General features: G+C 40.6%; 1 protein-coding gene across 1 annotated transcript in view; it reads right to left on the bottom strand.

Annotated features, from left to right (window-relative positions):
• Nucleotides 1–18086, bottom strand: part of opcml (opioid binding protein/cell adhesion molecule-like) — a 591922-nt gene extending 573836 nt beyond the window's left edge. The window contains exon 1 of the mRNA XM_033647535.2: nucleotides 17745–18086. Coding sequence (XP_033503426.1) covers nucleotides 17745–17805 — 61 coding nt within the window. The 5' untranslated portion in view covers nucleotides 17806–18086. The remainder of the gene's footprint in view (nucleotides 1–17744) is intronic.
• Nucleotides 18087–24260: the final 6174 nt, after the last annotated feature.

The raw sequence follows: 24260 nt of genomic DNA, 5'->3' as shown, positions 1-24260 counted from the left end.
AGGTCATCAACTAAAATTCTGAGGTCATCAAGTACCATTCTGAGGTCATCAAGTACCATTCTGAAGTCATCAAGCACCATTCTGAGGTCATCAAGTACCGTTCTGAAGTCATCAAGTACCATTCTGAAGTCATCATGTACCATTCTGAAGTCATCAAGTACTGTTCTGAGGTCATCAAGTACCATTCTGAAGTCATCAAGTACCATTCTGAAGTCATCAAGTACCATTCTGAAGTCATCATGTAACATTCTGAGGTCATCATGTGCCATTCTGAAGTCATTAAGTACCATTCTGAGGTCAAGTACCATTCTGAAGTCATGAAGTACCATTCTGAGGTCATCAAGTACCATTCTGAGGTCATCAAGTATCATTCTGAAGTCATCAAGTACCATTCTGAGGTCATCAAGTACCATTCTGAAGTTGGTCATCACGTACCATTCTGAGGTCATCAAGTACCATTCTGAGGTCATCAAGTACCATTCTGAAGTCATCAAGTACCATTCCGAAGTTGGTCATAAAGTACCATTGTGAGGTCAAGTACCATTCTGAAGTTGGGCGGTATCCAAATTTTGTTACCATTAAACCTTCCCCACATTTTCCCGGGGTATACGGTATTACTGTGACTAATCACTTTAAATCACTTTGAAGGGCTCAGAGGGAGTTGCCAAAATGTCGCCTTGTGCCTATACCGTTCAGAAACATAATAACAAACATTACATAGGCCTAAGAATACTGAAAAAATAGCAACAAAACATGTACAACTTCAACAATTTTTATCAATAAATATTAAAAAAAAAAAAAAAAAAAGCGCAAATGCAGCAGTCAACCAAACAGAATGAAATAACACTGTCTGTGGGCTACAGTCCACTTCCAAAAAAGTATCAATAAATAACAACGGCGGTTACGACGGTAACATGTGTGCTATACAGCGTATCCGACCGCAGTGGCTACTGTCCGATGGTTTATTTTTAGAACCTATCAACATAAATCAAATACATTAAAAGCACAGCTCTACAGCATCCAGTACTAGGGCTTATCAAATAAGAAAAACAGAACAATAAATAACAAGGCATGACTGAAAATGGACATATATAATCCTATCCTAAGAAGCAAAAGGAAATACTGTTCGTTGGTTTATTTTTAGAGCCCACCTTTAGTTTGAAAAGTTCACACTCTCCAAGTCCCAACTGTTTTGACCGTCAGAACAGGCTACTCCTCATTGAAAATGACATAATAACAGTATAATGATAACTATAGCAGCATCATATGCTTCAAAACTATTCAAGGTTTTTTTTGCCAGAAAAACCAGCATGTTTACTTTTTCCAGCTGGAGCAGGGCACGTAGTGGATTGACAACTTTGGCCACGGTGCTGAATATGCGCTCTGATGGAGAGCTCGTGGCACAAACGCACAAGTACTTTCAGGCAGCCCTCAACATCAGAGGAAAACACCTGGCTCCATCACATTTCCACCTGAGAAGGAGGTTGTCGTCTCCTTGAATAACAGGCTCACGGACCTGCCGCCGCATCGGCTTTTCTTTGAAGGAGACTGCCCACAGTCATCTGTTTTTCGGTGGTTCGGGTTACGCGTCTCCCTCCTCCACTCTGATGGAAACTGGACCTGCTTGCCATCTTTTCTTCTCTTTCTCACATCTGAGCTGTCATGTGACTACGTCACATCCAAAAATTTTATCAAATGTCATCTCCCGACAACAGTTATGAGAAACATTATAGCCTATTATTAGTTTTAAATTGTAATAGTATTAAATTGAAAACTCAACCACACATACATAAGTTCTGGACAAACAGTCATTATTTAGATATTAAATAAATTATATTTAATATTATATCAGGCCACTGTAGGCCTATATGGGCAGCAGATTTTTTTAATGACAGTAATGAAACTGATACCGTTGCTATTTTTAGATATCGCGGGATACCTTATTACCATATTATCGCCCAACCCTACAACAGACAAAACATGATGAAAATCACCACCAAAAATCTACATTACCATTAGAAAACATGACAAATTTACCACTGCACTGAAATACGTATTAATGTTACGTGTAAAAGTACATAAAATGGCCATCTTTAAAGTCAAATTAATAAATCACTACTTCCATTCAGCAAGTACATGGAGGTTGTTGCAGGAGCACAAAAAGCCATATGCACTAGAGCTTTGATTGGGCCCAAATAACAGGCCCAACCTTTAGCTTAACTAAACTTTAAACATGTCTTTGAAACCTGGATGTGGTCAATTTCTTTATGTTAAATTCAGACAAAACTGAAGTTATTGTTCTTGGTCCCAATCTCATCAGAAACTCCCTATCCTAAGATATAGTTTCTCTGGATGGTACTGCTCTGGCTTCTAGCACTACTCTAGGGAACCTCAGAGTAATATTTGATCAAAATTTGTCTTCCCCTCAATCCCATATAAAACAAACTTAAGGACTGCATTCTTTCACCTGTGTAATATCACCATAAATTGGAAAAATTGGTCCATGCATTTGTTACCCCTAGGCTGGATTACTGCAATTTCTTATTATCAGGTTGCTCTAAAAAAGTTTTTAAAAACTCAAAACTGATCCAGAATTTGTGGGCATGCGCACTGAATGAGAATGAGAACTAAGAAGAGATCTTGTTTTGCTTGTTTTAGCTTCTCTGCACTGGCTCCATGTAAAATCAAGAATTGAATTAAAAATCAAAGTCAAAGTCAAATACCTCATCTATAAAGCTCTAAATGATCAGACTCTATCCTATTAGTCCATAGTCCTTAGTTAGCTCATAGTACCCTATTATCCCATCAGATCACTGCGCCCTGAGAATGCAGGGTTACTTGTGGTTCATAGAGTCTCCAAAAGTAGAACAGGAGCCAGAGCCTTCAGCTGTCAGGCTCCTCTTCTGTGGAATCATCTTCCTGTTACGGTCCGGGAGGCACCATTTCCACATTCAAGACTAGAATTAAGACATTCCTTTTTAATAAAGCTTATAGTTAGGGCTGGCTCAGGCTTGCCTTGTACCAGCCCCTAGTTAGGCTGATATAGGCCTGGTCTGCCAGGGGACCTCCTATGATTCACTGAGGCCCTTCTCTCCTTCTCTCTCTCTCTCGCTCTCAGATTCTGAAAAGCTGGCTCGTTTTTATTTGCTAACATTCATGCCCCGTTACTGCATGTCACTAACTCGGCTTCTTCTCTGGAGCCTTTTTGCTCCGCTGTCTTGCAGGTTCCCTCAAACTGCAGCTACACCTGAATTGTGGGTTGTGGTTGTGCTGCTGCCGTGGTCCTGCCTGATGCCTCCTTCTACTGTTATTATTATTAGTCATTAGCCACTAATATTATACACATATGATTATTATTGGTGCATACTGTACATACACTATCATATATTAATAAATACTAATAACATATATACTACCAAGATACTTTTATTATTACAATATTATTACTAAAATGAATGCTATTGTAACTATTGTCATTACTGTTTGCTGTGCATCTCTCTCTGTCTCTCTCTCCCTCTGTGTATAATTTTGTTGTATGGATCACTGTACATTTATGATGTTGATCTGCTTTGTACATGCCACATCTATTGCACGTCTGTCCATCCTGGAAGAGGGATCCCTCCTCAGTTGCTCTTCTTGAAGTTTCTAACTTTTTTTTCCCTGTTAAAGGGTTTTTTTGGGGGGAGTTTGCCCTTATCTGCTGTGACAGTCAGAGGACAGAGGGATGTCGTATGCTCTAAAGCCCTCCTAGGCAAATTGTGATTTGTGATATTGGGCTTTATCTGAATGAATGAACTTGCATTGCTTCTGTCTAAGCCCAACCTGAGCCCATACCACATAGACGTTTTGGGCCAGAGCCTGGTCAAAAAACAGAATTTCCAGTGTTTTTTTGTTTTGTTTTGTTTGTTTTGTTTATATATATTTATATATAAACATTTATGACAAGCTAAAGCCAGCTTTAAGTATTTTCAGTGCAGTAACAGACATTTGTGACATGATCTCACAAACCCGTCCCAATTCTGTCTCAGGGGGTCAGGTTGGGTCCAATCAAGTTAGGGCAGAAAATCAAAGCTCTAACTGGCATCCTGATTTCACAGTACTATGAGCCATTTTGTCTCAGTAAATAATGGATAAATGAGTCAATGAAGGTTTGTTCTGAATGAAAAATGAAGCTGACCACATTTGTATGCAAGAGGAGCCCTGCCATACTGTGACACCAATACCTTTTAAATCAACTGGATTCTGGCATCCCAGCCCTACGGCCCCATGACACTTGAATACTTGTACTTGCTTGTGCCATCCGTCGCCTATTCATCTATTACTTACACCCATTCAAAGACTGTGATGCTCTCATTCAGCCACCAACGCTCAGTGAATGCTCTCTCGGGATTGTTCACTGATGCCAAGAGACAGTGTTCTCACAAATATATCCCCTCCAATAAATGCTAGCCTGTGTTCACTACTGTTACAATGTCATGGCTGTCTGTAAGTAGTGACTCACTGTCAATGATTGTTCCATTGTAAAGCTTTGTAGACAATACCCCAATGTCCTAAACCTGAGTAGATTATGTGTTATCTGACTTGGTTACTGGTTTTTGAGTAACGTTTTAAGAAACTCTCCTTCCATTTGTATTTCAGGGACTCATTCCCTGAAGGCTGGGAGAATAAACTTCAAATAGATTAGGATTTATGTTCAAAATTCAACATCTCAGGTGAGTTCATATATATATATATATATATATATATATATATATATATATATATATATATATAGGTGCATACTTTCTTTAAATGGAATTATCTACACATTTGCGAGCATGACAGGTGCAGGTATGCTTCACTGCATCTCAAGAACAACACTGACATAAAAAATACTGCAGGCAGCTTTGCCTTTCATTGGGGTTAACCGCTAAAACTGTTTAGCACGTTTGATGTATTTCCGGAGTTTGAAGAGCCTTGCTTCACATATACTGACAAAATATGTGCTACAGAGCTGCATGAGTGATGTGATTCCCAGGAAGGGTGTCAAGGTGATAAATTGTCACATTTTCCATCTCCTTTACAGACATAAGTTGTGTCAACTGTGAGTAATATGAGGCCATAAAATTTGACGTATCATACATTTTGGTGAAAACAACAGCAGCAAAAATAACATTAACTCTGCTGTGATTCCAACTGTTTTCAAACAGGACTTCTGGGGTCTTTCTGTGGGATGAAGGGCACTATGGTTAGCATGATTTACAATCCCAATTTAAGCTAAGTGACATTTGATGGTATAAATATTAAATAGAAGCGGATGCATACACTGATCATCAACAGCTAATAAACTGAAGCTTCATTTTCACAACCAATTTGACTCACTGATAATTGCAATCCATCATTTTGAGTCTTTGGGATCAATGGGCAGAACCGAGCAGTGATGTTGTCTAGTCGACTGTAGGCGTGTCATTATGATAAATGGCTCAATCAGCTGAAGCTGAAGAGGCTATACCTTATGAGTCACACACAGATCAGAAAAGTTGAGGGAGTTTTGGCCACAACTATATCTTGTGCCACTATCAGTTTGATAAATACGCAGCCTCAAGGGAAGCATCATGTATTGAGGAGGAATTAGAGTGTGGAGCGGAGAAAAGTCTGCCCCGAGCAGCAGGTTGTTTGAAGGATAACGCTGGTGTAAGTCTACTTCTGTTGTTATAAATTCCAACATAAAGTCTAAACACACTTGTGTATTACAACTGTTTTAATATAGATATGCCTCACCTCTGGGAAATCAAAAGCAACTATGTTTTCAGAGACAAAGTGCTGCTCCACTGACATAATACATCAAGAACAATATAGGCACTTTTCTGTATATGACCACAAAAAAGTGTTTCACTCTGCTGGCTTTGAATGCAAAGAATTACCTAAGAAGAAATGAAAATGGGTAACATAGCTACTGTTGTTTCTGTTTCATCCATTTGAATCCATCCATATCATGGTTACCCTTGGCAGGAGTAATAAATGTGGAAATCTTCAGAAGACTTGAAATTACTTGAGAGGACAATGACATTCACAAATGCAGCAATTTGTCTCTGAGTTGTTTGTAATGGATTTTCCAAAACAGTGGGAGCCGATGACTTCTGAGACAGACCTGCAGTACAAATGACATTAATAGCTTCTGACTGCGCATGTAATCCGAGGTCAGGCTCAAGCAGATCATTTGACCTTCTGAGACAACGAAAGGTCCTTAAAGACAAATTAAAAACTAACTCACAATGCAGGCGCAACTTAAAAACAGAGTAATAGTAACATCACTTCCATATGTTTTATGTAAGGCTCTAATATTCCTTTCTTCATTTAGATAGGGTGGTTTTGTTGAGCATGGTGGATACTCAGAAATAATAACAGAGTTTCTATGGTGATGTTACACAGCAGGTGGCATAGTGAGATCAATGATCTCTAATTTGGAGCCTGGAACAAAAAAGAAGAAAGCTCAAATAAATTGCTATTGCGAGAAAAAAATATACACAACACAACATAGTTAGTTACATCTTACATCATTATTATATGTTATCTTGTTATCTGTAATTATTTTGATGTGTTTCAGATTCATTATGGAAATTCTAGGTATTGTATAATGTTTGAGCACTTCAGTGCTCATTAGAACTCTTGTTTTAGATGAACTGAGATCAGAATAAAAAAGGGGGTAATAATGAGAAATCTTTATATAGGTGGGCCACAAATCTTCATTAACCAATAAAAATTACACTGATGTAATTTTTTTAAAGAGGCAACAGATAGCATCTTTTCCTAAATATATCATTATGAAAATAATGTGGGTTGCACAGGATAGTGGCCACAGTATAATCAGACTATCAGCGTTTACATAGGTTACTTAGTGGCTTTGCAATCTTTGTAATAAGCTTCTGCCACCAGTGCCAAAAATTCGCTGAAAAAATCTGCTTTACGGCAGGAAACGCGTCATGTATTGGTCAGCGAAATTGGTCAGTCAGCCAATCAGGGACTGGAGCGAGTCCTTATGAGGAGTTGGGCATGAGATAGTTGAGATAGTTGAGTCACGAGCACAATGACAGACGGACAAAGTTTGGAGACAAGTGAAAAAGGCCTAGCAAAAGAAAACGAGCTCCTCTGTCTGAGGAGGCAAAGAAGAGCAAAAAGGAGAGTGATAAAAGAAGAGGAAAAACAAGAGTAATCCTCAGTCAGGCGTTCAAGAGATGGAGGGAGCTCCAAGAGCACATCGGTGGACAGGACATCGGTGTTGAAGAGGCTTCAACACCGATGGCCAGCTAGCTTTCTTTCTAATGGATCAGTAAGTAACACGGCTAAATGTTAGCTACACGAGAGAGGACTGTACTGTACTGGCTGCTATTTAACAAAGATAAGGGACTCGAGTTACATGACTTGACTCAAGTCAGACTCGAGTCGCAAATATGATGACTTGAGACTTGCTTGACTAACGCTGATAAAAGACTCGACTTGACTTTGACTTTGTATTCATGACTTGACTTTGACTTGAGACAGATGACTTGAAAGGACTTGGCTTTAATTCAATATTGAAGGCACGCTAAGCACCGTTGGGCGCCACTTCTGTTTACGTTCAACAATGTTATCAAACACAATGGAGCTAGCTGGCTGATTTTTATTTTATTTGTTTATTTAATTTTGATCCCCCCCTGTAGCCACAAATATTTTTCCTTGAGCTTTTTGAAGTGACTGGTGGAAAATGCGTGACCCTTCATCCGATGAACTCAGCTAAGCGTGCCAGGTGACCCAACTACAAAAGCCAGTGGACTAAACACATCCTTTGTGTCTAATAGTAGAGCAGTAGGCCCAATGTAGCCCTGTGTGTGTGTGTGCTGGGCCCTTACCACACACATGATGGAGGAGAGGGTGGCTCCAGAGGAGCCTTTGTATTTTGTTGTTTTCCTATTAAATGTGTTATTTAAAATTTTCACTGCGCTCCTAAATTTCTTTCTGTGCTGCTAATCTTTTTCACTAGGAGCACATGCTCCTAGTGAAAAAGGTTAGCGTAGAGCCCTGTTTGAACTCTGTTTTTAGCCTCAATGTAGCCTGCAGTTCTAACTGCCTCTCTGGGCACTGCGTTCACGTGTACGCGTTTGCGAGAGACTGTGAGACATAGGCACCGTGTTCATGTGTGTGTGCTTGCTTTCGCTGGTCTCGCGCTGGCTGGTTGGAGCAGCCTGGACCCAAATGTTTTTGTTGCCATTTGCGGAGCCTGGGCTGCCTACAGACACCGGACTTTTTCACAGCATATTCAGAGGACATGTAGCTAGTGGATCGTGAGGAGATGTTTGCTGTATGTGACATATGACTTGACTTGTGACTTGCTTGACCTGAGCAATGACTCGACTTGACTTGCTTGACTTATAGCAGGGACTTGACTTGACTTGCTTGATTCTCACCACAGCTAACTTGGGACTTGCTTGAGACTTGCACGTGTGACTTTCCCCCATGTCTGCTAGTTAATTCCTAGCTGGCCAGCATCGCAAATCGCCGCAACCAAGGACCGGGTAGCGAGTGTTGGTCGGCTGACATCCTCGTTGCCATTCTACGGCAGCCCTCGGACAGTGATACTCCCCTCCCTTCCTTCTGTTCTCTTCTCACGGAGGCAGCTATTGACGGACATCGCCCAGCTAAGTTACGCCCAGCTAAGTCAACACTGAACTTTGTTTCCCATTCAATTTGAGCTCCAACCGGCCGTATCGTTTCCATACGGTACCATTTAAGTAGAATAGGGACTGTTTACATGTGCATATTGGTATAATTCCACTGTGTCTACTATTGTTTGTACTGATACTGTACATATTGGTATAATTTACTGTGAGTTGTTTGTACTGGTCCTGTGCATTCTGGTATAATTATTTGCATTACTATTTGTTTTTTTCTTCAGATAAATCTGATAATTGTTGCTCGGTCTCTTTACTCATTTATTTAGTAGAGTGTCCACACACCTTCTCATTCTACATATACATAGAGGTATACCGGTGGCTTTACAGCCTACATTTTATTTAATTTAGAGAGTCTAATAGAGTCATATTATTGATTATCTCTGATCCCCACGGTCAATTTGGTTATTGCGACAGTGTGATGCAACACCACTGACGCTAGGTGGCACCAAGCTAAAAAAAAACGAATCTTATCTGTTGCCTCTTTAAATGTGACAACATTATTGTGGTAGGTTTTTAATAAAGCAGTCAGTGACAGTTGTTTTAGAAAATATGAGTTAGTAGTTAGAATAAGGTCATGCAATCAACACTAAGCAATGCTGCTTTATTAATATACTGTAAAAGACAATGCAGGAATTTAGCGAAATCAACTAACCCTCATTAACTTAAATGTCTATATGTTTTACTAAATTAGATCTCATGCAATATTTTTTGGGAAAATTTCAGAACATGTGTTTTTCTGATGTAAAGTCTTCTGACTTGAAATGACAATTTGAATGAATGTGCTGCAGAATGTTAACTCATTAAATGAATTTCCCAGCACGCATTGTTTAACAGTTAAAACTACGACGAAAGCACCTGTGGTTTGTAGCTTTAAGTGTCAGTTTAACTAAACAGTTGTTGATTCAACTTAATATTTTCAGTTTATTGAATTTTTATTTACTCAGCTGGTTTTACATTTTTAAAACTCATAAGATTACTTTCAAACTATTTACTCACAGTACTGTAAGTGCAGTTAACTGATATATTTAAATTAACAGCTTAAAATGACTGACAGTATAGTGCTTACTGATTTGATTATGTAACTGAAAACCTTCATAAGCAACTCAGGCTCACTCCGAAGTCAATGAAAACTGGCACTTGGTCAGTGACTTCTGGCATCAGACACCTAGTAAAAAAGCCATACTTTCATGACGGCATGGTATGCAGCCATTCGTTATTGTTTATTGCCGCCCTGCAGCGTCAGTTGGTAACGCAGTGGGACAACAATGAATGCTAAGGTGGCGGAGGTCTGAGTAGGGTGGGCGGGAGGGGTGGTGGATTAGTCCAACAACCAACAACTTTTGACCGGGAGGCTGGTGTTTGCTTCCCGTAAGCATTTGTTGCTGAAGGAAAAACAATGTCAATTTGCGGTGTTGTACCAACATAATGCGCTTATTTTGTATGACTGTATGCACACTGTACATTTCTTGTGAAAACAGAAGTGTTTTTTTCAAACAGACAATGCATGTAACGGGCTGAAGTTGACACGGCGTCCCAGAACTTCAACAACCAACTCACCCAGGGAACCTTGCATGTCGATGGAATCGATATGTGACGAGGTATGAGTGAGAATGTGTTTTCTTAAGAGTAACCTAAAGCCACAAATGTACCAAGACATTAATGCGCCATCACTGTGTTGTAAAGAACTAAAAAATGATGTTTCTTCTGTAAAACACTTAAGGTTCTAATGCTCTCATGTGATATAAAACTACCTGATACTGTAAAAGTGCACAAACATGATCAGAGTGTGTGGGTGTGTATGTACATATAGGGCTCTAGTTTCCCGGCGCAGCGCAGGGTGGCGAACCCCGCGCAGAGCTAGTTTCGAGCAGCGCAAACCGAGGCACGCTCAGTTTGGTAGTTTGACAGACCGAGGTGCGCTGAGATGGGTGTGGCGGCGCAGCAGGGGGAGGTGTCGACAGATCCAGCTTGGCGCAGTGACAGTTTCGTGCCAAAAGGCTTCGCCGAAGGTGCGCTAAAAGCTCGCCAGCTGAAACCAGGGCTACTGTCAGCGCAGGCGGAGTGCAGCCGGTGTAAGCCGAAGTTTGGCTGACTGGCGGACAGTGCACACACGTCACCAAAACCTCACAGGCAGGTTTCCAGAATATCAGGCACATTAACAATGCAATAAATAGCCACAAACCACTGTTCAATGCAACTATCTGCAATCAGCACATAAATGTATTTCTATATCGACTGTCCTGTCACATCTGATGTCAGATCAAAGGGGATTGGCACCGTTTGGCATGTCTGGCATGCGTAATGGAAACACAACCTGATTTGATTAACACAGCTGACTAGAATATAGCCCTTTGTGTGCATACACTATATGGCCTTTAAGTGGACCGTGTACTTCTCAAAACAATTTTGTTAGTTGTGCATACTTAATATTTTCATTTTTCAATCTAAAGTGATTTAGGCTTCACTGTTCAGGCTGCTTTCCTGCAAAAAAAGCAACTGTGCTCCTTAATGGGGCTAAATTAAATTAAAATGAGACGATAAAGCTGTTTCATATGACATTGTAAGAAATGTAGTGTTCTTTCAAGATACTTTGTATTAAAGGGTGTCAAAACACACACAATACTCAGCAATTCTTATGAATTGAACAGATATCATAAGCTACTGCTCAGGGATCATCAAGCACCCTCATAATTACACTTTGCCCAGACTAATGGAAAACAGAGGGTCTTAGTGCTTCTATTTGGACAGGCTCACTTAAGAATGCTGAACCTGAGATAGATCGATTCCTTCTTGTACAAGCCAGAATATGGAATTCATTTGAACTGGGCATTAATTTGCACCTGGGTGATTTTTTTCACATATATTCTTGGACAGCTTAATTTGCTGATGCAAATGAGTGTTGTGGAACTTCCTCAACCCGCCTGAACTCAGAATGCACGGGGTCATTTTCCTTGTCTCTTTGCAAACATTGAAAACAAAGGCAAAGCTTTTACAGACTCAAAACACAGTCAGAGTGGCAGTCCAATTAATCCCAATAAATAAGAGATAAACAAAACTAACAGCAGGGTGTATGTTTCAGTGAAGCATGTCATTCAGAAAATACACACCCTGGCCTGCGTTCCTCAACTCAATGTCGTAGGAAAACATTTGCACTGTTTTATGTCAAAGTCAGCTCTTTCTTTGTACCTCCCCGACACACACACACACACACAGTAAACAAGAAGAATACTCTTTCAAAACTTCAAAGTGGCTGTATCTCCTAACACTTTCCTTTCTATCAAACGCTACAGGCAAGGTGCCCTTGAGCAAGGCAGGTAAGAAGCAGCTGCTCAGTCAGTAGATGTGAGATAAAGTGTAGCGGTACTGGGCAGCTCCCAGGTGTGAAGGTATGTACAGAATGTATATGACTGTGAAACAGGGCACCGTGGAAAAGAACATGCACACTCAGCAAAATTTCCTACTTGGATGAATAAAGGGGGGAGAGAACATGGAAGATAAGGCTTGATATTTGTGTTGCCCTATATGGTACCAACACTTTTCTATAGTAAAAGTTCAGGCTGTTCATGCACTGTTCATATGTTTTCCTACGAAAAGTAATGCGCCAAAATTTTTACATATTGCAGGGACTAGTGAGCCAGTAAGTCATGGATACCCCATGTATTTCAGAAGGCTGAAGTCATGTGACCAATGCCCTGATGAGAGTAAAGAAGGATGAGGTCTTGTTAGATGGCAGGTTAAGGGGGTGGATGGGTCCCTAAACACAGGACTTTTCCAAGAGATCAGTGTTCAGAACAGTTTAACTTTGAGTCACTTTAAGGTACATCATCACCATGTTTATTCTGTTAAAAACCCAGCCACAGTAACTTTGAGTGCTGTACCCGACTCAGAATTATGTCAGTTAATCAGATTTGGCTGTTCAATATGAACATTCAACAATTTGTTTTTTTTCCCATATAAACTTTTAAATTTTGAATGGGCTCAGCAAAACGTTGAGTGTGACAGCAGTATTCACGCAATATAATAAACAAGCAAACTGTGCTAACAACAGATCGGAAATGTGAAACAATTTCTTTGCCCACACTAGATACTAAACAAAAGCCAGACACTGTGTCTTATTAAGGTGATGTGAGCTGTACATTTGCCACTTCTAAGCAGACAAGAGAAGATAATCTTGGAGTCTTACCGTGCAGTCTCTCTCCTCCTCCAGGCAGCTGCATTGTGTTTGCAGTTGTCTGTTCTAAAAAGTATTATGAAAGTCAAGAGTGCTCACTCCGCAGCAAAATCTGGGGACCAAATCGCCTCCAGAAGTACTGCTCGACTTGAAGCAATCACAATCGACTGAGGGGTCCCCGAATGATGACACAAATCTCCGACTTTCAAGGGCTAGCCCTAGCAACTTTACTTGCTTTTACGTTAAAGGGAAATTTTGGTTTATTTCAACCCGTCTCCTATCATCCTAAATTTGGTTCAAGTGACTAGTGACATACAGATAATAGTTAGCATGTTAGCCATTAGCCTAGATACAGCCGTAGCATCAGACCTGTTAAAATGTAAGTGAACGGGCATACTTCAAGTGCAAAGTTAATCCACTAAACAAGCTTTTTTTCCACAAAGACCACCTCATATCGTTAGGATAAATGTCAGAGAACATATAGAAAACGACATGTAAACGTGTTGTCTTACCTTACCAGTGTGCTGTCATGTTTGTTTACAATTTAGCTCAGCTTCCCAAAGCACGGCCGAAATATCGCGAGAACAAGCAACAATCTCATAGTGTGCCTGAACAAGCAGCAACAGCGGGAAGGCAGGACCGGACGGTCGCCTGAACGGAGGAGGAGGAGGAGAGAGAGAGGCACAACAGGTAACGTTAGAATGACGAGAGAGGAGGAATGGCTGCCACAAGGCTGCGTAGCTCTGGAGATTGGTGGTGTACCTGTGAATGCTGTGCCCCAGTGCCCACAGAAGAGGAATGCCTCTGTTGCAAGGAATGGGAGTGGTTGCAGCCTTATTTTCAAGGTCTGGATGTGACCGAGGACGAGACACCTTCACCTGGAGTAGTATCCAGCTGGGCTTTATCTAGAGCTCACGAGATATATTTCGGCTGAGCCTCTAGCAGAGCTAGAGGGATAAACAAACATGGCAGCACACCGGTAAGGTAAGACAACACGTTTACATGTCGTTTTCTATGTGTTCTCTGACATTTATCCTAACGATATGAGGTGGTCTTTGTGGAGAAAAAGCTTGTTTAATGGACTAACTTTGCACTTGAAGGTATGCCCGTTCACTTATGTTTTAACAGGTCTGACGCTACGGCTGTATCTAGGCTAACGGCTAACATGCTAACTATTATCTGTATGTCACTAGTCACTTGAACCAAATTTAGGATGACAGGAGATGGGTTGAAATAAACCGAAATTTCCCTTTAAGTACTTAACTTTATGTATGTATGCAAGTATGTAACATCATTTGTGGGGCGCTAATTTGTAATATATCATTAGAATTGTTGTGTGTGCATTTTCATAGAATATCATACAAATTGTTGTATAAAGATATGTTGCAAAAATCACAACATGTAGAGAGAAGATGCAAAATAGCTGTGATAACAATCTGACAGAAGTGCACATGATAACATAATCAAAAACGAAAGGGCTACTCATTTCTACAACACTTAAATGTATAGTTAGCCAGTCGTAGCCATGCTTCTCTTACTTGCCATGACTTTTAGGTATAATGCTCATGTCTGTGTGTTAAGCATGTAGCTAGAGCCAGAAGCTGATTAGCTTAGCTTAGCATAAAGACTGTGAACAAAGGGAAACAGATGGCCAGACTCAGCCCTAAGGTAAAGAAATCCATCTACCATCGCATCTAAAGGCAGGTGCAATAACTTCCTGATGTCTTACTGCCATTGTGAGGTTGCCAGATGATGTGCTTTATAAACCTGGCTGTAGTTTTATATGTAACAGACAGATACAATAGGACAGTTGTATCGATCTTCTCATCTAACTCTCAGCAAGAAAGCCAATAAGCCAGACTGAGTGCATAAGTCATTTCAGGAAGTGACAGTGCCCTATAGTGGCCATAGGGATTATAATGGAAACAAAGGAGGAAGTCAGGTGACATTTTTACAGTCCTCAGAGGGAGGAGGTCTGGGTGGATGGATTGGTCACCAAAACTCAGACTTGCTCTGATCCCCACGGTCAATTTGGTCGTTGCGACGGTGCGATGCAACACTACTGAAACTAGGTGGTGCCAAGCTAAAAAAAAAAAACGAATCCTATCTGTTGCCTCTTTAAAGGATTGTTGGACCAAGCTAATTTCCCAAAATGTCAAACTATTCCTTTAACACTCATAGAACTCTGGGAAATATGTGATGATCACACTACCTGGCTGTTCCCGTGCATCATTCGTACGTTTTCCTACGTAAAAGTAATGCACCAAAATTCGTATATATCCCACATAATCATGAACGAGTAATTTGTATATAACCAATGTATTTGGGAGCTGACAAGAATAAACAAGGAACCTATCTAAAAATGAGGGAGGTTGGGGTGGTGTTTGGGTCACAGGTACTTTCTCACCATTTTTCTATTCCAAAACCTAACCTCAGTAACTTGCCCAAACCTTGACTTTGTATTTAAGTACATAACGTCATGCACGGGGTGCTAATTCGTAGGATATTACATGTGCCTGAGAATAGGATGCACACCAGACTCTTTCTGGTTTAGTGATTATTTCTTGTCAAGTGACAACATGGGCACATAATGTCTTTTTTTTTTCCAGTAGGGAACTAATGATTCATTTTGGACTCCTGTGTCTGATAAAAACTCAATCAGGCATCTTCTTTTGATGATTTACTTACAATAGCACTGCCACTATAATTACTCAGGGCACAGAACTGACAGTTCCACACATACAAAAAGCATTGGTGTGTTCATTAAACACTAAATAACGGTTATTTACAGTACAGTTGGTAAACTGCACGTACATTGGTTACATGCCGAGTGCACATGCAGTTTGAGGTACACATACTGCAGGGGGTCCACATTGGGCAACACATGAGACAACAGCGAGAGCTGATGTCAGAACATGCAATATCAAGATATTTCACACCCAGCTGAGTGGCTCAAGATTGTAATTATTCTATTTTTGAATATTTGTGTTTGTCGTCATGTCAGTTTCACACTATTTCTCTTTGAGTTACAGCCAGCCTACTGCACGTTTGCCATTGGTCTTATGTTCAATTAAGCTAAACTGTGGTTTGCTTTACAGGGCCTATGGTTTTCCAAATGACTTTTGATTATGCCATCTGTCGGGATTTGGTGAAGGTTTCATATTAATTGATATGAGCATGTGTGATGTGCGTTTGTTGTCAGACATTAATAATGTAAACAACAAGGCAACAAGATAGCCAAAGACAGCAAGCTCCATGCAATTATTATTGGTTACAAAGCAAAAACAAGACAAGTAGTGTCACTAATTACTTTTCTAAAGGAGTGATAAGGAAAGTAATTAATAACTTTTTTTTTTTTAATGAAAGAAAGAACTTTATTTCCCACTAACAACCCTAACACTGTACATGTCTATGTGCAAGACCTCTAATTTCACCTGAGTGAGTACACCTCCTACATACACCAACCTCACAGGGTGATAAGTGCACTCCTACCGCTCAGTAATGCCACCACTGTCTGATGGAGACATGGCACTTGTGTTAGATTGATAGCGAAGGTGAAGAAAGCCATTGATCTTTGCACGATTTAACTATAATGCCACCCGCCAAATTCATCAGTGCTGCAACAACCATCAGGCACCAGAGCCAATCTGTCATACCCTGTCCAGCCTGGTAATGTGTGATACAACGACTGCCATGGACGTAATGAGGGCCAATGTGGAACACATCCAACCCTGTGCAACACAGTTGTTTTGTGGTATGAGTACAAACTCTGAAAGTGAGATCAAATGTGAGGCCAATTTTCCTATCTTTCTCCCAACATTCACTAAATGATATGATTGTAACTAATTGGCCATACAGTCTATAAACACACTGCCACTACCCTACCTGTTCACAACACATGTATCTACGCTCCCTCATAGAACTTGTTTGCAAGACTTGGAACCTGGGTTGGTAGAATAAAAGGTAAATGCATACACCCATGCATCACATTCTTCCCCTGTCAGATGCCTTCACATAATCTCCTTCATATAATCCCTTTGAGGGAGGAAATCTTATTTTTCTCACTTCAGGTGCTTTGGGCACATATTTGCATTTTCAGACGTCAGGCTCATTTAACATAATTCCAGGACACCAGGATCCCCTGTGACGCAACCGCGAAGCTGCTCAAGTCCAGTTTTCCCTGTCAGGAATGTCTTCTCCTCTGTGTGAGGGAGCCTAAAGGTTAAAGGCTAATGCTGCCATTACATGCATGTTCATCTGGGTTGATTACACATGCTGTTTCATCACTGACATAATCCTTGATCATTATTAATATCTGCCTACACTGTTAAGACGAATTGATCAATATTTCTTTTAAATGGCAGCTAGTAAAAATAGATTTTCCATTAATGTCTGACAAGTAGTGATTTATTGATGTTCCTGAGCTTTAGAAAAACAGAAGACGCTGTAGCTGTCATTGAATTATTGATTCACTCAAGCTAAAGATTGATTTAATATTTCCAGCAAAAAAATCTTTGACTTTACAGCTTTATGTTATCTTCCTTTAGACTGACAAGTTGACAAGTGTGTGTGAGGTGGAGGGAACTTTTTCCTCATTCCTTGTGGGAGAATCCTTGGCAGGACTGAACCAACACAGAAAGCTTCTCTATGAACTTAAGATAAAACTTCTCATCTTTGGATGTCCCAACAAGCCTCACAGAGTCACACTGACAGATGATTTGGAGAAAGACAGCATGAGGAGGAAAAAAAAGAGAGTATAAGGCTATATGTCTCAACAGTGCACCACTCTGTACTAACGGGAGCTGGGGAGCCACAGACAAGACAGAAAGATGTAAACACAGACTTACAAATAACAGAAACAGGGGGAATAGAAGAAGTCTTACCTGGGAAGACAAGCACAGCAAACACCCATGACAGGATGATGAAACATACCGAATTATACATGCTTCCTAAACAGAGCTGATTCTGATCTGCTGGTTTTGTTTTATAGACGCTCTTTTTGTATCTCTCCACAACAGGGCTTCAGAGAGCTGCCCACTTTGCTTTCTTTCCTCTTTGTCTGCCTTTTTCCTGAATGTCAGTTAGCTTTTCATCCCCACTTGCGGGTTGTAGTGAAGATGCTTTAAATCCAGTGCAAGTAGTAGTTGGTGGCGCACACACACACACAGAGGATGGCTCCTCACGCAGTATTCGATCTCCCTCTCCTCCACGTACTACAGCACACAGAGGGACCAGCACTCTGCAAGATTGGGGGGAGAGGAGGGGGAGGGCGGTCTCTGCTCAGCTGGCATTGGCTGAAGCTTCTGTCAATCACACAAACAGTCCTAGCTCTGTTTTTTTCCCTTTTTCTTTTTTTTTTCTTTTTTTGGCTGATCTGAATCCCCAACCCTGCTTTCCTTCCTCTGCCCTCTGACAGAACTGGAGCAGGATTAAAAAAAGATGATGCAGGATTGATATTCAATAAAGGCTAAATGAACAGCAGCCTCCTAATTAATGCATAAAGTGATCTGGGATTGGGGCAATTCTCTGATAATAATCCCTGGATTTGAATTTTTTTTTTTGGGGTGTTGTCTGACATGTCTGGAATGTGCTTTAATGAGGAATTTTGATGCCATGTTATGACAGTTGGGACGGCTCTATCCAGTTGAAGCACATAGATGTGTTCGTTTGTGAAGAATAGAAACAGTGCTGGACAGAGAGAAACATAATGAGGTGACACTCAATGTGTGATGAGATTCACCCTCAAATTCTCACCACTGCTATTTTGAGTAAAAGTCAATGGAGTTGAGGTGTGATTCATTTTAAAACCTGGCTGAATTCCCTGCCACAGAAGTGTTATATATTCTTGTGCTAAAATCGACCCATGCCCAGCAAGGTGTAGTTATATTATGTCTCAAGAACAAATATGAAACAAGTTTTAAAAAGTGTTCAGCCTTTTACTTTACCTTCTATTGAAGACTAGTTTGGCAAATATATGTTTTGTTAACTTCTCCACCTCTGATCAAGAGCAGCCCAGAGTTTTTCTCTGGGAAGCATCTGGGACTGTCTCCCATGCAGTAGATGGGATGGGGCTGCCAACTTCTTGACACTGAGTAAAGAGCTGAAAATGTTTTAAAAGCTTGTTTCATATCAGTTGTTGAAGTGTAATATATATATTATCATAAATTCTAACTACACCTTGCTGGGGATGAATTAATAAATATTAGCATGAATATCAATACTTATAAGGCATAAATAAATGGAACTACACTTGTATAATGCCTCTTAAGTCACCTGACCACTCAAAGTGCTTTTTACACCATGAGTCACATTGGCCCATTCACGACCACACAAGTTGCCACCTGCTACTCAGTTTTTAACACACTCCCTCACATGGAACAGCCACTGGGAGAAATTTGGGGTTCAGCATCTCGCTCAAGCATGCTTCGACCTGCTGTCTGGAGGAGCCGGGGATTGATCTTCCGATTGGTGGACAGCCCGCGCTACCTCTGAGCCACAGCTGTCCCTTCATCATTATGTCATCTTTGTGTTGGTTGTCAAAGGCAGATTAAGAAAAAAAAAAACATGAGCCACAACTGAGTTTCCCACCAAAAGTAATTGCAGTAGGTGTTTTTTGCCCTTCAGCCAAAAGGGGCAGTAATGAGCACACATTGGCGTGGCACAACAGAATGAGGCAAAGAAGAGGCCACTGATAAAGCAATCAAAAAGACAAAGGTGGGACTGTTTAATGAGACGTGTTTTCATACAGTATGTTTGGTTTTACAGGGAAAAGGCTTTAAGAATGAGAACTTATTGGTTTGTAAATGTAGCAGACATCTTTACTTCCTCACTGCAGTGTACAACTGTCCCTTCAATCAATCAGTCATTTATTTGTTACATGGAATTATACAAAGTATGACTCCAATTAAATGTGATACCATTAGCTTCTTTGTGCACTTTCATTTAGTCCTTTCGTGGGTCTTCTTCCATAGTTGGCTGCTGCTTTATAATTGTACATGTTTCGAGATGGTTTGGGTAACCCATGGTTTCTGTTGCGGAATGATTTAACTGTCCACACACATCCAGACCTCAACAAGACAGCTGTATGGTTGCTTGTCCCTGACACGGCACCACTCTGCAGCTGCCTCTGAACGGCGTATAGCAGTCATTAACGGCAGGAGCAAGACAGCACCTCATTTTCCCACTGTCACACTAGTCCTTATGCACTAAAGCACAGACTTCCTCTCCTTCTCTCACCAGAGTCCTCTGCTTTGTCAGATCAGCATGTAGAAAAAGAGTCCCCCGGTTGAATGGCACTGTCCAACATTTAGACAAGTTTCAGTGAAACAAAGGATATTGCAGTTCCTTATATCCTGTTGGAAACTGATGCAGCACGGACGTTGTCCAGTTTATTTCCAATACCTGTACAATGGCTAGAAGGATGTTAGTTTAGCTGTTGCCATATTTTCCATCTTTCCGTGATGTTTACTGATGTTTACATTTGAAAACCTGAACCTGGCTAACTAGTAGCTAGCTAAGTGAAGTCAGCAGAAGGAAAATTTATAGACTGGTGAGTTGGTTTTCTCATCCTGATGAGTGACTCGTAGCCACATGCCACCGCCGTCCAACTTCAACCACAAAAAGCACCACCAAGACATGCAAAATGGACACAACAGCATAAATTTAACACAAATTTGACAGAGAGGCGACTGGTAGCATAGGGTGACCATATTTTGATTCCCAAAAAAGAGGACACTCGGCCCGGCCACGAGATAGCCTACTTAAATGATACTCGCAGTTTACTCAAAGATACCTTATAATTTTTATATATATAAAATTTATATGTATGGATAGAAAATTCAGTTATATTACAAAATAATATCTCTCAAAGACAGAAATTCAGATAGGCCCCAATAGGGGACACATACACACACTAGAGTGTGGCGATCCGAGCCCGACGGGTCGGGCCGGGTTTGGTCAAAAATGTATAAATTATATTCGGGCTCGGGTCGGATTCGGTCAGCTTTCAGTGAAAATGGAGTGTAAAAATAAATAAAATCCTATTGTCTGTCCTGTTTATTGCTTGGGCACTATTATTTACGTGACAACACCTGAACATAACACACACAGACACACATTGGCAGTTTGTTTCTACCTCTCCCCTCTCTGGAAGTCTCGGACCTCCAGCCGCCCGCCTCCGCCTTGATTAAACACTGAAAATAAAATAAAAGAGGGAGACAGGTTTTTCCTATTTTATCTTATTTTGTTTTATTTCTCCCTCTCCTCTCGCTAGAAGCGTCGGACCTCCTGCCGCCCGCTCCCATCTCAAACATGGAGGTCTCCCTCTCCGCTGAGCACCCACAGCGCACGCCCGGCCTGTTAAATAGCCTGTAACCACTGTGTGACACAAACTCAGTGCTTTGGTCATTAAATAATGTCGGGCTCGGTTCGGGTTTGGACAGAAATATGCGGCCCGTGCCGCACTCTAACACACACACAAACACACGGAAAACCGGACATTATCATCAGTTTATAAAAACCCCCCGGACGCCCCAGACGGGACGTGGGATGTTACATCCTTCTCTGCAACGTTTTTTCACTACCCTAACAACAACACATACGCTACTGATAAACTTTAAACTGATGGAAAGTCTGAGCAAAACAAACTGACCTCCCCAAAGACCTGTAGTGTCACGGAATCATCTTAGACTATGAGAAGTAAAGGGAGATGCACAGACACAGGACGATGATAGAGACAGCATTGAATCAGACAGTAAATATGTATTTAAGTGTAGATGGAAGCTGCAACTCTTTCTACAACCCCCACAGCTGTTACTGTGTCAAGACTTGGAGATGCTTCATCATCTCTCTCCTTGCCAACAACAATTTATACAATCTTTTACTTCTTTGTGTCTCCCTGACTTACAGTATATCCATTAACTTAACATGTGTGTCTAAAATGGATAAATACATTTACCATACATGAATAATTGTATGTTTATGTTGCCTGATCTTCTAGCAAAAATCAAATAAAAAATGTAAAGACAGTCCCAGTATTATCCATTAAAATGCACTTCCTCCAATTAAAGTCAAGTTCAGCTTGCTTTCAAATGTTCTGCTACATTTTTATTTATTCTTTGTGAACGCTGCCAGCACCCTTAAACCATGACCCCCCAGCAGGCATACGCCCCCAGAAAACACATTTTTGGCACACTAACCAAAGATATCTGTGAATTGGAACAAGTGTTTAATTTTGAGTGAGACATGAAAAATATTGCATAAAACTGTATAGATAAGTTGCTGTTAAAGATTATGTTCCTTCTTACGGTATGTGATCTTTCTTTTTTATCTGACAGCAGTGAGTGGCATGAAACATGAGGAGCAAGGCGACATGATGGAATAACTAGGGTGAGCCATCTGTTATTAAAATGGTGTAGTCCTGTCAGGATGATCTTTGATAAAGGAGAGTCATGCTTTGGTGTTGGACTGGGAAATGTTTTGTTCCCTTCAGCTGCATTCAGCTGCACAATTGCAGCAGTGTACTTAGACAGTTGCCTAATTCTCTTTTCTAAATTGGCACTGATAGCCTCATTACTAATGCAAAGGAAAATTGCTCTTGTTGGCTAAAAGATAAATCAGACAGACACAAAGATACATGACATTGAGGTAAAACACTGGACCACTCAAGCATGCCACAGGGTAAAAAAGCTGCATATCATTACAGAGGCTCTATTACCCCTTTTTCACTAACATGGAACGGGTTCCGTTCTGGTTCCTGCACCTAATTTCTATCTGTTCAGAGAATTTTGACTTGAAATACATTGTGTCAGCACCCAAAAAGTTGTCTCTTAGCTGGAACCAAAAAAAAAAGTAGGTTTCCCTGGACGATGCCATCCTGATATCAGCAGTTACCACTATAGGAGCACTGTATGAGCGCCATGCAGAGCAGCGGCAATGAGCTAGCCAGTGGGATACAGAGTTCGAAATTGACACCCACAAACTGCCAAATGCAGGTAGATTTTTGATTTGGCTAGTAAATCTCGGAAAGCTATCTGCCACAACAACTGATAAGTGTTTGTACAAAAATAGTCATGTAATATGCTAAATCTCTTCCATGTTTTGGTGCCATTTACAGATGCACTGCTTTGCTGTTCCTCTGCTGCCAGTGTTGGAGGTTGACACAAAGACACACTCAGACACATACATTAACACACAACAGACGTGTTTTACATACATCTAAACAGTGCTGTGACATTGACAGTCCCCAGCGCTCTGACTCCTGCTGCACTGTCTACCATATGAGACATCGACTGATCACTTGCCGTTAGCCTGCTGCTAACTACCATTGCAGCTGACAGTTATGAGTTGCACCCATATTTATGAAGGTAATCGAATATTAACAGTGAGGTTCCTTAGTCCATACCAAGACAGCAAACTCTTTATTATTGCCTCCCACATTGTCAAAGGTAGCAATTTACAACTTCACTCTTTCACAATAAAAGCCCCAGACATAAAAGCTACACCATTGCTTACCAAAGGGAACTTACTCACATACTGAGGCTGTGGTGTTAACTTGTTCAGTAATTTTTCTTTGGCCTCTATGTTATGTTTGTATTAAACATAGTATCTTATTTCAATGAAATGCACTTGAACACATGGATATGTGACACAGAAATAGAAATGTATTATTTTGGCTGGTAAAGAATATGCTTGGCTGATAGATTCTTTCATCCACAAGTCCAACTGGCTGGCGAATCAAAAAGTTAATTTTTGGTTACTGAATACATGCATGCACAGCCAGCCCGATTTCCCACAACAAACCACAGAGAAGCTTGTATTACAACACACTCAGAGGTAGTGTGACTTCAATCCCTGCTCAGGACGCCATTACTCAATTATATCCTCAAATAGTAAATGGTGGTTTGCAACATATTAAAGGAATACTTTTCTGGCAAAATGACTAATTTTATATTAGTTACTCACAGTGTGTTATCCTCAATTTGTAATGAAAAGTTTGTTTTTCTTGTATGACCCCATGGTGAATGGAGAAGCCAAAAAAGGCAAACATTAATGAATTTAAGTAAACAAGGAAATTGTTTAACAACAGCAAAACTATATCAAAACATCTGTTCACAAACTCTCAAAGAACTCGTGCAGTATAATCTTAAAGTCTTATTTATCCAGTTTTATGCTCAGTATTTCCCAAACATGCATTTTAGCTAAAATCTTATGATTGAAAACATCAGTACAAACAGTCTCATGTATGGCATATGCATGCTCATGTGTTTGAACTCTGCTCAAGCAGTGCTCATATGCACACACGTGCACAGGCAGGCTCAGGGTGTGCTACTTGTGCACGCAGTGTTTTATATTGTAATGTTTTAGTGAAAATGATAAAGGTTTGTTAAATGAGGTCCCCA

The sequence above is a fragment of the Epinephelus lanceolatus genome, chromosome 11 (genome assembly GCF_041903045.1).
Source record: "Epinephelus lanceolatus isolate andai-2023 chromosome 11, ASM4190304v1, whole genome shotgun sequence".
Taxonomy (NCBI): domain Eukaryota; kingdom Metazoa; phylum Chordata; class Actinopteri; order Perciformes; family Serranidae; genus Epinephelus; species Epinephelus lanceolatus.
Note: the sequence above shows the minus strand (reverse complement) of the source record. Positions and strands in the feature narration are given on the sequence as shown.